At 39.1% G+C, this 16,312-nt stretch overlaps 1 protein-coding gene across 2 annotated transcripts in view; it reads left to right on the top strand.

Moving 5' to 3' along the window:
* igdcc4 (immunoglobulin superfamily, DCC subclass, member 4) overlaps positions 1-16,312 on the top strand; it is a 160,121-nt gene that overhangs the window by 124,627 nt on the left and 19,182 nt on the right. For both annotated transcript variants that reach the window (XM_043677316.2, XM_043677318.2), the window contains 4 exons: positions 4,513-4,683; positions 6,579-6,716; positions 8,170-8,284; positions 9,535-9,766. In XM_043677316.2, the coding sequence (XP_043533251.2) occupies positions 4,513-4,683; positions 6,579-6,716; positions 8,170-8,284; positions 9,535-9,766 (656 nt within the window). The remainder of the gene's footprint in view (positions 1-4,512; positions 4,684-6,578; positions 6,717-8,169; positions 8,285-9,534; positions 9,767-16,312) is intronic.

Here is a 16,312-nt window from a genome sequence, read left to right as displayed (position 1 = left end):
TTCTTTTTCTTAACCAAACCCTTGATTTAGAGTCGTAGAGATGTACAGAATGGAAGCAGACCCTTCGGTCCAACCTGTCCATGCCTACCAGATATCCCAACCCAATCTAGTCCCACCTGCCCATATCCCTCCAAACCCTTCCTTTTCATATACCCATCCGAATGCCTCTTAAATGTTGCAATTGTACCAGCCTCCACCACATCCTCTGGCAGCTCATTCCATACCCGTACCACCCTCCCTGCACATACCAGCCTTTTGTTTCACCCCAACAGGAGTATACTGTCTCTGGACCCTCATTATCTCACTTCTGGAGGCTTCTCATTTTCCAACTGTCCCTTTACCTGCAAACGTTGGCGCCCAGTAGCTTTTGAAAGTTCTTGCCTAATACCATCAAAATTGAACTTCCTCCAGTTTAGAACTTCACCTGTTAGATCTGGTCTATCATTTTCCATCACTGTTTTAAAACTAATAGAATTATGGTCAGTGGCCCCAAAGTGTGCCCCCACTGACACTTCAGTCACCTGCCCTGCCTTATTTCCCAAGAGTAGGTTAAGTTTTGCATCTTCTCTAGTAGGTACATCCATATCCTGACTCAGAAAATTTTCTTGTACACTGTTAACAAATTCCTCTCCATCTAAACTCTTAACACTATGGAAGTCCCAGTCTGTGTTTGGAAAATCCCCGACCATAACCACCCTATTATTCTTACAGATAACTGAGATCTCCTTCCAAATTTCTCAATTTCCTGCTGACTATTAGGGGGTCTATAATACAATCCTAATAAGGTGATCATCCCTTTCTTATTTCTCAGTTCCACCCAAATAACTTCCCTGGATGTATTTCTGAGAATACCCTCCCTCAGTACTGCTGTAATGCTATCCCTTATCAAAAACGCCAATCCCCCTCCTCTCTCGCATGGCTTTCTGTCCTTCCTATAGCATTTGTATCTGGAACATTAAGCTGCCAGTCCTGTCCATCCCTGAGCCATGTTTCTGTAATTGCTATGATATCCCAGTCCCATGTTCCTAACCATGCCCTGAGTTCATCTGTCTTCCCTGTTAGGCCTCTTGCATTGAAATAATTGCAGTTTAATTTAATTTATCAGTCCTACCTTGTTCTCTGCTTTGTCCCTGCCTGCCTTAACTGTTTGACTTGCTTTTTTCTCAACTGTACCAGTCTCAGATTGATCTCTTTCTTCAGTATCACCCTGGGTCCCAACCCCCCTCCTTACTATTTTAAATCCTCCTGAGCAGCTGTAGGAAATCTCCCTGCCAGTCTCTTAGTCCCTTCCAATTCAAGTGCAATCCATCCTAATTGTACATGTCACATCTACTCTAGAAGAGATTCCAATGATTCAAAAATCTGTTTGTTTCTTCCATACACTAGCTCTTCAACCACACATTCATCTGCTCTATTCTCCTATTCCTATCCTCACTGGCTCTTATCTCCAGGAACAATCCAGATATTACTACCCTCAAGGACCTCTTTTTAAATTTCTGCCTAACTTTCTATATTCTCCCTTTAGAATCTCATCCTTTTCCTTTCCTATGTCGTTGATACCAATGTGTACAATGACCTCCTGCTGGTCCCCCTCCCCCTTGAGAATATTCTGCACCCTCTCTGAGACATCCTTGATCCTGGCATCAGGGAGGCAACACACCATTTTGATTTTTCGTGCTGGCAGCAGAAATATCTGTCTGTACCCCTGACTGGAGAGTCTCATAACACAATTGGTCTTTTGGAACCTGATGTACTCCTCATTACATTAGAGCCAGCCTTGAGACCAGGAGCTTGGTTGTTCGTGCTACATTCCCCTGAAAGTCCATCACCTCCCCCTACATTTTCCAAAACAGCATACTTGTTTGAAATGGGGATAGCCACAGAATGTTCCTGTACTAACCTCCTACCTTCCTTGAAGTTAACCCGTCTACATGACTGTATCTGCGGCTTTTCTCCCTTTTAACTGCCATCCATCACATCGCCTATCTCTTGTAAATTCCTCATTGCCTCTAATTGTTGCTCCAACTGATCCATTCGATCTGTCAGGATTCACAACCATCAACATTTATTGCAGGTATAATCCTCGCTAACTCTTAACTCTCCTGAAACTCCCACATCTGACAAGAAGAGCATATCACTCCACTAAAAGCAATTTGTTCCTTCCAATCTACAGCTAGCGGGTCCAAAACTGTTCAGTTTTCCAGCTGTGGTGTGATTAATGCCTTGCGTAGTTTTAGCAATATTTCACTACTCTTGTACTATACTCCATTCCCTTTGAAGTAAAGGCTAACACCTCATTTGCTTTCCCTATTACCTGCTGAACTTGATGCTAGTTTTTTTTTGTGATTCATAAATAAGGACTCGCAAGTCCCTCTGTTCCATAGCCTTTTGTGAACTTTCTAAATTAAAATAATATTCAGTTCCTGTATTCTACCTGCAAAAGTGCATAACTACACATTCCCCCACATCAAGTTGCATCTGCCAAGTTTTTGCCCATTAGCTTATATACCCTTCTGCAACCTCTTTGTTTCATCTTCATGACTTGCCCTCCTGCCTATTATTGTGTTATTTGTAAATTTGATGGTAGTATATAGACTTTCCTCATCCAAGTCATTAGTATGTGTTATTTATAATTGTGGTCCTGTAGCACACTGCTAGTTACACGCTATTATCCTGAAAAGGCCCCCCCCGCCCAATTCCAACTCTGCCTTCTCTTAATTAGCCTCTAATCATACTATCATGTTGCTACCAAAACTCTGACCTCTTATCTTAGTAAGTAGCCTAATGTGCGGTATATCTGTCAATAAATTGGCCAGAAAACCTTTGTAATATGTGCCTATTAAATCCTTCAGAGATGTACCGCAGAAATCCTGACATCAGGTATTTATATGGATATTTATTGCACTTGGCATTTGGCATGAGGACTGGCCAGTGAATGGAAGAGAAGCTCCACGTCTTTTTTAATGTTGAATTTAAACTCTGGACAGCTTTGCTGAAAACTTACAACATCCATCCTAAATCCATAAATAAATTTGATTGGGGCTGAAATCAAGTAGGACTTATTTTCCATTTCAAGTCACAGTTTATAATATATCATAATTGCCTGTATTCTGGTCCACACTGGTTTAAATTAGTTGCATGCATTTCACTTTTTTGCACATGACTTTGCAGTTTTTCCTGCTGGTTATTGACTGGCTGGGATTTTAAATGGCATTTTAGATGGTCAGAACATTATGTTTCCAAGTTTACATGAGCATATCTCTAATAACATATTTGTGCTAAATCTAGACTCTGTATTTCTATTTATTCATGGGATATGAGCATCATTGTGTGTGCCTGCATTTATTGCTCATCCCTAATTGTTGTGGAGAAAATGAGATGCTACAGTGTTTGGGAAGTAGGAATACCTGCAGTGCTATTAGGAAGGGAATGCCCAGGACTTTGACCAACAACAATGAAGGAATGGCAATTTAGTTCGAGGTCAGGATGTTTCGCAGCTTGAGGGGGATATCTTGTATCTGCTGGTATTAGTGTTAAGCTTAGGATATCTGCAGCCACTGTCCTTCTAATTGATAGAAGTCGTGGGTTTGGAAAGTGCTGCTGGAGAAGCACCTTCAAAGCTCCCATAAAATCTTAGATGCAGATAATGAAGGAAAAAGCATTGAATAGTGTTTCAATAAAATCTTGCGTTTTTTCTCAGTAAAAGTATTGTGTGGATTTCTGCTCATTTTTTAGGAGAAATACGCTTGTGCCTTGCATTTTTCAATAATATTGTGCATGCAATATATTTGCAACTTAACAAGATATATCTTCCAGTTGAGTGAATCCCAAGGAATGTTTTAAATCAGAGTAACTCAATTGAAGGTTTATTTTTAATAATATGTTTATTGAATCTAAGGAAAGTTTCCTATAATAAGTAATCACAAATCTTGTGTCATCTAAAGGGTGTTTGGACCAGAAAACAACTTGTCACCTGTTTGAAGTCAGAAACATTGAATATATCTGTACATATTTATGTCCTGCTGGTAGATTTCACATGAGGTCTCTAGCAGGCTCCTTTTTGACTTGAAGATAAGAAATTTAAAATTTCAAAGCACGTTCTTTTCAAAAAGGATTTTTGTTTTACACTCCATGTCATCACTTCAGGCCCATCACAGTCTCTGTTCTGATAGTTATTATTCTGGTAAGGTAACCTACCTCTAAACTGTGTGCTTTTTCACAGCTGGCTGCTAGAAATAACAAGGTAAATCAGGGTAACTTAGTGGTGTCAAGTAAACTGGCTCAGCTCAAATGAAAATACTTATTCTGTTTCTCTAACTTCTGGAAGCATGTGTTGACACTATCTTTTAATATTAAAATGGATGTACTATCAAACTGCTTTTCATTCACTTTGTCTTGACTAATAATCGGATAATGAGCAGAGTCAAGACAATTAATGTGAATTCTTAAACTTTTCTTTCAGTAACATATCTAAGTGCGTATTAGTTTCTTAACAGTTCTTCTTCTTTTCAGAACCTTCAACTCCTCCATCAGACATGAAGTTGAATCCACTTAATGCCTATTCAGTCAGAGTTCGATGGCTGCCTCCAACTGAACCAAATGGCATTATAGTTGAATACGTTATTTTGTATAATGCAAACTACACACAACCTGATGACTTGTGGAATTCACTATCCAAGGAAGGTGATTATTGGGAAAGGTTGTCAAAAATGATTTTAAATTGAAAAAAAAAACTTTTTTATCTCCAGTAAATGCTAATGTTCTATTATCTGAATGTGCCACACAAGATAAATGCCATAGCGTTGAGATCTAGGAGTGGTTATAAAATTTGATCTAGTTATTATTATGCAATTGCAAGGTGAAGAACCTATAAAAATATTGAGATCATAGTTGATTAAACATACCCAGCTCATTCGATACCAATTACAATTCGATCAATTTTGTGTTTAAAGTTAACTAATTTACATACACATTTCTCTATGTTGGACTATGTCTCAAATCATTCAAATCTGATCAAGTCAAAGCTAATTGAAGATAATTTAAATATTTACCTTTAAATATATATATATATATATTGAATATATCACTGTAGATGTACAAGATCAAAGGACTGCACTTTCATTAGACAGAGACAACTGGCTTAACCTGAAGGTCACCCTGCCTCAGGTTAGGGGAGAGGTTACCTTGTATCTTTGTGGTTGCAGGTAGAATACGTTGTGTTAACTGATGACCAAATCATTCCTGATATCAAGGCTAAACTATTTGAGAGCTTCTTTTCTTTAGAGAAGGATATGAAATGATGTAATATCATTTATCTCTTCAAGACATCCTCAAAAAAAAGACAGCTAATGAATTCGTTTTGGAGTGTAGCCAAATGTGACTGTCAAATTAGAGATAGCAAACCAGGTAAGAAAAAAAAACCAAATAATCTGCATTCCTCGTGTTAACTGAGGGATGAATGTAAATCAGGACAGTGATAAAACTCTTTAACTCTACTTCAAATTATGTAGAAGTGATATTGCCATAGTGCCAGAGGACCATTGAGCTACTCTCTCATTAGAGAAAGAGGATGACTAGTGGTCACCATGCTTCAGGTGAAGGGCAAAACTGAGGAGGTGGATCTTCATGGTGATCTCTACCAATATGAGAATTGAACCTGTGTCATTCTGTATCGCAAACCAGCTGATAGTCAACTTAACCCTGGGTGCCTAGGAATGAGTTTGAAGAGTAACTTTCAGTAACATAGCTTTGTAAAGAGATTTATGACTATGGGCAAATGGGAGAAAATGAGGACTGCAGATGCTGGAGGTCAGAGTCAAAAAGTGTGCTACTGTAAAAGCACAGCAGGTCAGGCAGTATCTGAGGAGCAGTGAAATCAATGTTTTGGGCATAAGCCCTTCATCTGAAACGTTGATTCTCTTGCTGCTCGGATGCTGCCTGACCTGCTATGCTTTTCCAGCACCACACTTTTCGACTGTGGGTAAATTGTATCCACTCTTAATCAATGTAAAATTGTGGTCATTGTCTGTTATTTCTTGTTTCTGTAGTAACTCAAAAATTAGATTAAATCTTGTAATCTCAAGTCAACTTTTATTAATTTGAGTCTCCTGTCAATGAATTTGGGACATAGCCATTTGGTTGTCCAGCTTACGATACGTTCATTCATAAGATTAGTGATGGTGTAAAGCTAAAACACTCTGAACTGCAGCAAGACGCACATTTTCAAAGTCCAATCTGCATTATCCTGTTATCAGGTTGGACTCTGCTTTTCACCAAAACTGAGTGAAATGCAGTCTTACATGGTGTAATTGTAGTCCAAGACTTTGCAACATAGATGCTAATTGATCTTTTTGGGGAAAAAAAAAGGAGTTGCATCAATGGAAGGGATTATGAACTTTCAAGTTCAAAGTAAGACCATGTGATGAAGAAAGATCAACTTTATAGATCTCTATCAATAGTAAGTGTTGGCTCAGTGAAGCAGTGCCATGTCTTAGGAATGTCTCAAGGGAACATTTGGGTTAGGTTGATAATAACTATTATGTTGTACATGTCTTCATTCATCATTTTGTTATGTTTAGGACACATATTCAGTACTGATGTACAGGGACTAGAGAGTGACACTCGCTACTTCTTCAAGATGGGTGCAAAGACAGTTGTCGGAACAGGACCATACTCTACAGCAAAAGATGTGCAAACTCTGTCTGAAGGAATATTAGGTACGTTTTGACAGTACTTTAGTTTTGGATAATTTGGATATCGGAACACACAAGTAGGTTTCTCAGCGCCTCGAACCTGCTCCAGCATTTTAGATCATGGCTAAATTATCTACGTCAATGCCATTTTCCCTTGTTATTCTCATATTCTTTAATGTCATTAGTATTTAGAAATCTATCCATCTTTGTCTTGAGCATTCACAATGATTAGATATGTGTTGCAAAACACGTGTAGAGTAGTGAATAGTAGTAATAAGCCAAAGAAAATTCAAATTAGATAAATTCCAATCATAAGTGTAGTGTATTAAAACACTGCCAAGCCACAACTGCCTGCAATATCAAGCATTGTCTGCTTTTAAGTCAAGGAAAAAGTCTGTCATGTTGGCTGTTTAAGGTGCTGTGCAGCTTCTGTGTCAGGATCATAGTGTGCAATAAAGTTCAATTCCCAAGCGCAGTTCATAAATTACTTTTTTGTAATGCATCAACCAGATTTCTGTTATTGACATGATCAAACCCAATGTTTTGTGAAGGCATGCTTCAATGTTTTTGTTTTTCTTATGAAAATCCTCTGCCTTGTTCTCCCACAAGATATGACTCCTTGCTGGGGCACAATATGTGGACATCTATCACATCTCAGTTTGGTGAGCAAGTATTCAGTCTGATTCACCCCTCTTATCATCATTCTTCTTTTGGGATAGTGATAGTGAGGTCATTTTATCCTGTTCTCTTGGCTGCGGGTGGCTTGGGTCTTTGCTTAGGCCTTAAACTGCTACCTTTTTAAGTGTCTTCTTGGCTCACTTAGTGCTGCACAGCAAAATTCTACACAGTTGCAGTGGTAGACCCACATAGACGTCACCAACAGTATCCCACACACACAATGACCTCTGACCCAAGAAGTTATCGTGTTAAGATGGGGTTAGGGTATTGGGTGTAAATCAGCCCATCTCTCAGCTATCAGGAATAGGAAATCCCAAACATATCCTTTCAGCAAATGTTACAAATAAATTACCCTTATCAGAGATGTTGGTATGTATTGTCGTGGAATGCGAGCTATACTGATCAACATTATTAATGCTTATGCTATCCTTTGACTGCTGAAACATCTCAGTGCGATTGCTTAGGGCTTCATTCGCTACTAGTGTTAAATTGCTGCCCAATGATACAGAACGAATGATGTAACATTCAACAAATTGAAACTGGAGGCCATTAATCTGTTATCTAAAGTGGTGAAGTGTTTGCATTTCTACAAAATATGAAACTTTTGTGAAGTGTTTAAGAATATTCAACCTAACAAGGCTCCTTTCATGGAGTTAAATAAAGATCTGTGCTTTGAAACTGTGGTGAGTACTTGAATTAAGTTAATGATTGTTATATCACTGGAGTGATGGTGTACACCTTCAATTTTATAATCACTGAAATACTTAACAGAATTTTCTGACTGGTCTTTTGATATCAGGGCTGCATGACCTTCTTGATGTACATTCAGTGACAGGCATCATTGTGGGTGTTTGTCTCGGACTCCTTTGCATTCTCTTCTGCATCTGTGCCAGTTTCTGCAACAGCAAGCGGAGGTAAAGAGCCAAGTGTAGCATAATGTATTTGTGTTATTACTCATTTTGAATTGATTAATCTGCAATAAGATGTTCAGGTGTTGTTGGTGTGTATTAGTTAACAATTTCACTGATGGATTAGCACTGTGCTAATGTGCATTAAATAATTTGGGATATTACCCCAAGTTTAATTTAACAACAGAACATCTGTGCACTGACAGCTTCCACAATTATGATACCACAGATCAATATTTAGTATTGGAAAACATTAACAACATTTTTGCACTGAAATATGTGAAATAATTTTTTCCATTTTTATTTGAAGTCGTTGTACGTGCTTGTCAAGACATACGATACCAGTGAATGTTAAAGAATGGAATGTAAAAGAACAGTTCATGGGTGTTTTGCTTGCAAATCAGTATCAAGCACACAAATTAAGTATAAATGCATCTATTAACTGCTCTATTGGAAAAGGCTTCCTTTATTTTGCCTTTGTAGTACAGTATGAACACAAATACAATATGAAGAACACATTTATGATTTTTCTGCAAGTAGTAGATAAACGATATACCTCTACTTCCTTCCTTTCTGATTTAGCTTGTGCCCAATCACAGAACAGCAAGTCTATTGCATATCTCATTCTTGTGGAATCTGAATGGAAGCACCAATTTAATTGTGAATAGCTGTGAAGCAGCATTCACTTGGCACTGAGTTAAGACTATTGAGACAAATTTCACTGGATTTATGAGATGCCAGAGAATTTTAATCCATTACTCTGATTCAAGTTCCAGAGATGAAAACCGTTGTTATAACACACTGCACAACTGAACCAGTGAGCAAAATTTTTAAAAATTCTTGGAATTTAATTTCCTTTCCTCTGAAGTGCATTCCTAAAAGTTATTCTGAATGAAGTTTTCTTTCTTCCCATCATCTGCCTCTGGTTTTGTCAGCTTGTATATTATTATCGTTAGAGAAGTGCATGTTCTTAGATCTCTTCCTATGCTAGTTCAAGAGCAAACATGAGAAACTTAGAAGAGTTACCTACTAAGTGGATTTCCCCCACTCCCATTTTTAAAATAAATTTCCCACCTGATCTGCATGCAGTAACCATTTAATATGGCAATTAATTTTATTTAGTTACAGCCAAAGTCACATCAGGGAAGAAAAGGCAGTTCTGTGTGAAAAGATTATAAGTAATCTTCCAGCAGTTATTTGGTTAATGCTGAAGTAAATGAGTATAAATAGCTTTATATATATCCTTTCGTTAACAGTGAAGGTTCCTCAGGCCCAGATATCCACCTGACTGCTGAATATGCTCACTATCGCAGGGCAAGGAAAACGTCTTCAACTCACAGTATTTCCCAACCCCACGCACATGAGCTGGAAACACTAATCTCTCCAGCTGAAGATCTGCCCCTGCCTGTCAAGATAACTGAACTCACTGAGGTTCAAGTACTTATGGATACACATTTTCCAGATGATGATATTCAGATACATTTAAAGGTATGCTTTGTTATCTTGTGAAAATAGCAGGATATGGGAATAGAAATTAGGAATTAGCTGAAATATTGATAGTCAAAAACATTGTATTGTCTGTTTCCTACAGAAGGGAAAATGTTGAAAGATGTTTTATTTCTTCTATAGTGTTTCATCTGTCTCATCGAACATGAAGAATTAGGAAAAGTAACCAGGAGAATCAATTGAGTACATTCAATAGTCATAGTTTTGACACCATAATGTTTAACTTGATGGCTTTATCCTTTCTTATGTGGCTTTATATGGCCACATTTCAAATACTGTGTTTTTCTGTGACTGATTCTTTGGTAAACTGGTGATAAAATTTTCCTCTGTTTCTCTCCAAACATGTTATTTTTTTGTTTTATCAAAAGTTGTTTTATGCACGCACAAATGCTGTCTTTAAGTTTTAAGGGAGTCATAATGAAAATATCGTGATTACTTTTCTTCTTGCATCTCAAAATGTGTGAAGTTGTTGCATGAACCACTGCCCTATGCACTTTGAATACTGTTATTTGTTCATGCACTGCATATTCTGGCCTGCCTTTAAAACACTTGGCTAACTTGCTAAGAAATTCTCTTTATCTGGTAAGAACCATGTCAGTGAGCAGTGCATGTTGTCAACATACTGTAAGAAACACAAGCAAGAGCTCTAAAGAATCCTGGATATGTGATAAGTCACGTTTTACTTGAATTAGGAGATTCACTGTGTCAATTAACTCAGGAACCATTCCTTATTTTATAATTAGCCTATTCCCACTAAAGAATAACTGAAATAAGACTTTCAGATGTCTTTTTTTATTGCAGGTTTTGGAGAACCACCTTTTTAAAGCTTTGGAATGGGAAGGGCCATCTTGCTAAACTCTGAGCCAGTGAAACTATCCGTTTATTTGATCTTTCCAGATTCCTAAACCCAGGAAGGTTTTTTGTGAATAATTCTTTCAGAAGAAATAGCTCCATCACAGAACTAGAATACAGTTAGCTTATTTACATAATTGTACACCATATGGCCAGTTGAGCTGCCAGCTGTCTAAGAATTGAAGACATTTTGTTTTTTGGGTCCTCTGGTACACTTCTATAGCAATTGTAAGAAGGTCAGCCAGATGGAAATCATAGAATATGGATTCCTTGATTGGGGTTGTTAATCTGGTACAATCAGAAAGCCCTGACCGATAGGTGAGTGTCAGACATTCTGACACTCTGAGAGCTGTCTCTGAGGAAGCTGGACCAGTGTCAAGGACTTGCCACATGTAAATAAAGGGTGGCTGGGTGCCAGGATACTGACCTCTGTGGAGTTATTCATTGGTGACGAGAGTAAAGCACATTCTTCAAGAAACTCACTTGCAACAGTCATCTTTGAGTTGGGGTAAACATTTCTGGCATAATGCCGTTATTTGGCTTGACTTGTTTGATCCTGTTGTCAAAGACTGGACCCAGTATGTGGAAGGAATGTGTTTTTCCGGGCAAATGACATTGGGACAGATGAAAAGCAATGAATAATTCTCTTGACAGCATGTGAACCCACAGCTTTTTCAGTTAGTCGATTCTGATCTAAAGCGATAGTTCTGTTCTCATGTGGTCTCATGTTATAAGAAAATTGTGCAATAGCCGTGCCATTTAAACTAATAGGGCCGGAATCTCTGTATAGCCAACACAAGTAAGGAAAGTTTGCATTCTACAAATAACGGTCTAAACTATTCAGTCACATTAAAGCAAATTCGCATTGAAGAAACATGTGTTCTAGCAGAACCAACCCTATTAGGAGCCTAACTTCCCTTGAGGCACCAGACGCAAAACCTTTCAAGAATTTACAGCTTTAGTTAAGGAATATTACAATCCCAAGCCACATGTATTTCTGTGATGCTATCGCTTTTACTTGGTAATTTGAGATTTAGGAGCATCTGTATTGGGATTTTTGACTAGGTTAAGATGACTGGCAGAGGTTTGTTTAACCCTTGATGAGATATTAAGAGACCATTTGGTATGTGGGATTAATGATGTAACCATGCCAATGTGCCTACGTGCTGAAGCTCAGCTGGACTTCAAACAGCCACTACAACTGGCTTTATCATTGGAACATGCAGAAAATGGAGCATATGAATTGCAGGGTATTCAGTTGGAAGTGGATGCCCTCACCAGTCCGATTGAGCTTAGAGAACACCGTTTGCATAGCCACATTCTGGACATATTCTGAGCAGAGGGACTCTGGGTCAGCCCACAACAAAACTCCAAAACAAAGTTAAGCCTTAGCCAAATAGTTAAAATTTTCTTCAGGATCCAAGCTGGCAAGCCATTGTAGTTGCTGTTGATATGTGGACTCAAGACAGCATAGAAGTCCCACTGAACCTAAATTGAGTAAGACAACTGAAAGGCCAGTATCCAAGAGAGTGCACATTCTGAAAAGTCCACCTACGTTTGGTTTGAAACAGTTAAATTGCTTAACAACATCCAAATCAGAGCCATTTAATGTGTCTGGGTAAATGGTAATCAGTTTCTAATAGAGGTTAATACTGGTGCAGCTGTTTCAGTGATTGCAGAACAGAGTTAACAAAATTCATGCTGGATTGCAACCCTTAAATTTGTGCAATACTTCAGCTGGACTAAGAACCTATATCACAGAAATTTGCAGGTTAAGGTATGACTTCGGTTCTGGTCTCTTATGAGAAACAGCTGGTTCAGGTCAAAGGCTTGGGCCAAAGCTCAAAGAGGCAAAGTTAATTGAGAGAGATTCACCAAGATTCGCCCTACAGTTTTTTATTAGAAAATGGCTGTCTGAGTGAAGTCCTAACTATAAATACCTTGATGTCTTTCAAGAAGGTTTAGGGACTATGAACGGAGCTGTGGTCACCTTGCATGTTGATGAGGGAGCAATTCCACGATTCTGCAAGGCCTACCCAGTGCCACTTGCTGTCAGGGTAAAAGTAGAGGCAGAAATCAAAGGCTGGAAAACTAAGGAATCATCAAACCAGTCCAGCTTGCGGAATGGGCAAACCATCATACCGATTATGAAGCCCATGGGTCGGTTGACCTTTGTAGAGATTTTTAACAAACAGTAAGCTGCTTTTTGCAGGTAGATATATACCCATCCCTTAGATAGAGGATTTATATGCAAAGCTGGCAGAGGGCTGTCCTTCACAAAGGTGTACTTGCAATTGCGGTTAGATAAGGATTCCCAGAAGTTTGATACCATAATGACTTGTGCCAATATGCAAGACTGTCATTTGGGATATCGTTAGCCTGTGCAATTTCTTAGTGGACAATGGAAGACATTTTACAATGTCGGGTTGTCATTTATCTAGATGACATGCTAATAATAGGGCAGACCAATAAGGACCACTTAGCTTGTGCAAATGTGGGCACATGGCTAAGAAGGAAAAAATGTGTGTTTCAGGCACCCTAAGTGACTTACTTCAGCTACAGAATCAACAAAACCGGTTACACCCTTTGGAAAATAAAGTGAGGACGATCTGAAGTTGCCTGACTCCCATGGCTGTGCCGGAGCTTAGGTCTTTTCTTTGGCTGGTGAATTATTATGAAAGGTTCACACAACCTGGCCACACACTTGCAAACCATGTAGGAGCAAAACGTACCCTGCTCCTCAACATTTGGTAAAGCTCCATCAAGCTTTGAAGAGACGTACGAATCTTAGGTGTGGCAGATCTCACCACATCAACACTTATGCCACCAGAAGAAGAGTGAATTTTTCCTAAAATATTTCAGGCGCAAGAGGCGAGCTCCTGCTTATTGCAAGCTGCCCGAATCCAATGCAGAATCATAGGAGCCTGACCCAGTGTTAAAATGCCCCAGGAGAGGCTACAAGAACTCCTCTGACTCAAGGAGGCGTTGATGTAGGGATTGTAATGACGTCAGCCAGGTGGATCTTATCGACTGTGAGTTCCCTGATTGGGACTGTTAATCTGGTCCAATCAGGGAACATTGGCTGGCAGAATAAAAGAGAAACGTCAGGGCGTTTTCCTATCTTCCTGGTGGTGGAAGTTGAATAAAGATTCGTGCACCTTGTGTCTCTCACTGTGTCTCTCACCTGCACACACACAACATGGGTGCTGGGGAAAAAATAAGCATTACTGCAGGAAAAAAAAAAGAAAAAAAAGTGAGAGATTCTGACATTCTGAGGGAGCTGGACCTGTGTGAAGGACTTCCCATGGGTAAATAAAGAATGACTTGGCGGTAGGATACTGGCATCTGTGGAGTTATTTCACTTCCCCATGTTCTTTTGAAGTGGAATAGGATACAAAAAACATTACAAATGATGAATGATGTCATGCATTGAGAGGACTGGTGTATGCTCAAGGTACTGGAGTGTTTGTTTACTTGTGTCCAGCTATGCATAAGGTTCTCAGTCCTATCCTGAACAAAATATTCACCAGGGTACTTGCTTTCAAGCTTGGATAAATACCCAGGCTATTCTAAACAGCTTACATTTAAGTAATGTTTCGAAATGGAAAAATATTTCATTAAAACCACAAAAGGAAACCATTGCTGAGGAGAAAAAGACAATGTTCTTTCCCTGTCATATGCTTTCCTGTAGTGGACAAAGTTAAAAGTCACACTACACCAGTTTATAGTCCAACAGGTTTATTCGGAAGCACTAGCTTTTGGAGCGCTGCTCCTTTGTCAGGTAGCTGGCTACTGACGAAAGAGCAATGCACCGAAGCCTTGTACTCGCAAATAAACCTGTTGAACTATAACCTGGTATTATGTGATTTTTATCTTTGTTCACCCCAGTTCAACACCAGCACCTCCACATCATGGCTTTCCTGTGGTGGCAGACCTTTGAAACTTAAACAGTTATGCATCACTCCTGTTCGGCTTGCCAAACCCTTCTAATGAACAGGCTGAATGATAAACCTTTAGTAGTCCTCTCAGCTCTTTGGAGAACTGATTTTGTTTTGTAAACCACCTAAGGGAAATTTCAACTGATAAACTAGTTTCTAAATGCTGAGCTTCAGGACAGGGTGGACAATAGACATTGGCCTAGCCACCAACACCTACTGTGAATGGAGAAAAAAGCCATGAGGTATAATGCTGCTGTTGAGCCGTGAAGCTTAGAGGCAAATTTCTTGTCAAGGCAGGCCTTGTGAAGATTTGTGTTCATTTTTTAACTTAAATTGCACCCTCATTTTAAATTTTTCATGGGTACTTCTTTTTTTAGATTAGATTACTTAGTGTGGAAACAGGCCCTTTGGCCCAACAAGTCCACACCGACCCGCCGAAGCGCAACCCACCCAGACCCATTCCCCTACATTTACCCCTTCACCTAACTCTACGGGCAATTTAGCATGCCAATTCACCTAACCTGTACATTTTTGGACTGTGGGAGGAAACCGGAGCACCCGGAGGAAACCCACGCAGACACGGGGAGAATGTGCAAACTCCACACGGTCAGTCGCCTGAGGCAGGAATTGAACCTGGGTCCCTGGCGCTGTGGGGCAGCAGTGCTGACCACCGTGCCGCCCACTTTTATTTGTTTAATTTTTGTTGAGTAATGGATTTCCTTTTCTCTTTGTTTCTACTCTACCGTCAAAAAAGTGTGCTTGGAAAAGCTGTATTCATCACAAATGGACAAGTGATGCAATTTGCTATCTCAGTGCAATTCTGCCAGATTCATTCAGCCTGCAAAATGAATGAAGTACTGAGGCTTGATCCTGAACTCAGTCAAGATGGGAACATTGTTTTTCACACTGTATCAGTATGTCATTGGTTGCCTCTGTTGTTTCTTATATATCCTTCAGAGAAGTTGGGTTCAATTTGAAATTAAGAGGTTGTCAAAGCAAAAATATATAAACTATTTCAGAGTGGAAAATAGAGTGGGTTTGCATTTGTGGAGTTGGCTATATACCTCATTTGGCTGAATGTTAACAGATACATGGAGTCAAGTATTCTGTAAGTGAATTTCCACAGGTATTCTTCAGTTCATCCAATGCAATTTTGGTGAAAAATTGGTACATGATTAGGAGAATGGTGTCATGTCCAGGTTATCTTTTTTGGTTTACCCATGTTGTTGATATCGGTAATCATAGATTGGAAAACCTGCAAAAACTACCACATCGGTTGTCATTTGAGGCAAGGAAACAAAGGCATGAAAAGCGATGTTGTTTCGCTTGTATAGTACCACCAATACTCAGTAATATGCCTTCTAGATATGAAGTTAGCAAATACAGAGTAAATGAAGCATAACCAATTGTATTTATGTAGTACCTTTACTCTAATAAATCACCTTGGATTGCTTCCTTTCTTATAAAATAAGATTTTCCACCAGTACAGAAAGTAATATTCAGATGGATGAGCAAATGTTTGGGCAAAGAGGTAAGCTTAAGGACTATCTTGAAGGAAAAATGAAAGATTTAGAAGTTTATGGGGGGAGTTCCAGAACTTAAGGTGTTCATAACTGAAGAGAAATTAAAATCATAGATGCTCAAGATGCGAGAATTATAAGCATGCAGATATTTTGGATGTGTATGGAGTTAAAGGCAATTACAGACACAGGTAGTAGTAAGGCTACAGAAGGATTTG

The sequence above is a fragment of the Chiloscyllium plagiosum genome, unplaced genomic scaffold (assembly GCF_037043375.1).
Source record: "Chiloscyllium plagiosum isolate Xiang-an unplaced genomic scaffold, Cpla_swu_hap1 HiC_scaffold_39, whole genome shotgun sequence".
In the NCBI taxonomy this organism is placed as follows: domain Eukaryota; kingdom Metazoa; phylum Chordata; class Chondrichthyes; order Orectolobiformes; family Hemiscylliidae; genus Chiloscyllium; species Chiloscyllium plagiosum.
This window is presented reverse-complemented; position numbering and strand designations above follow the sequence as displayed.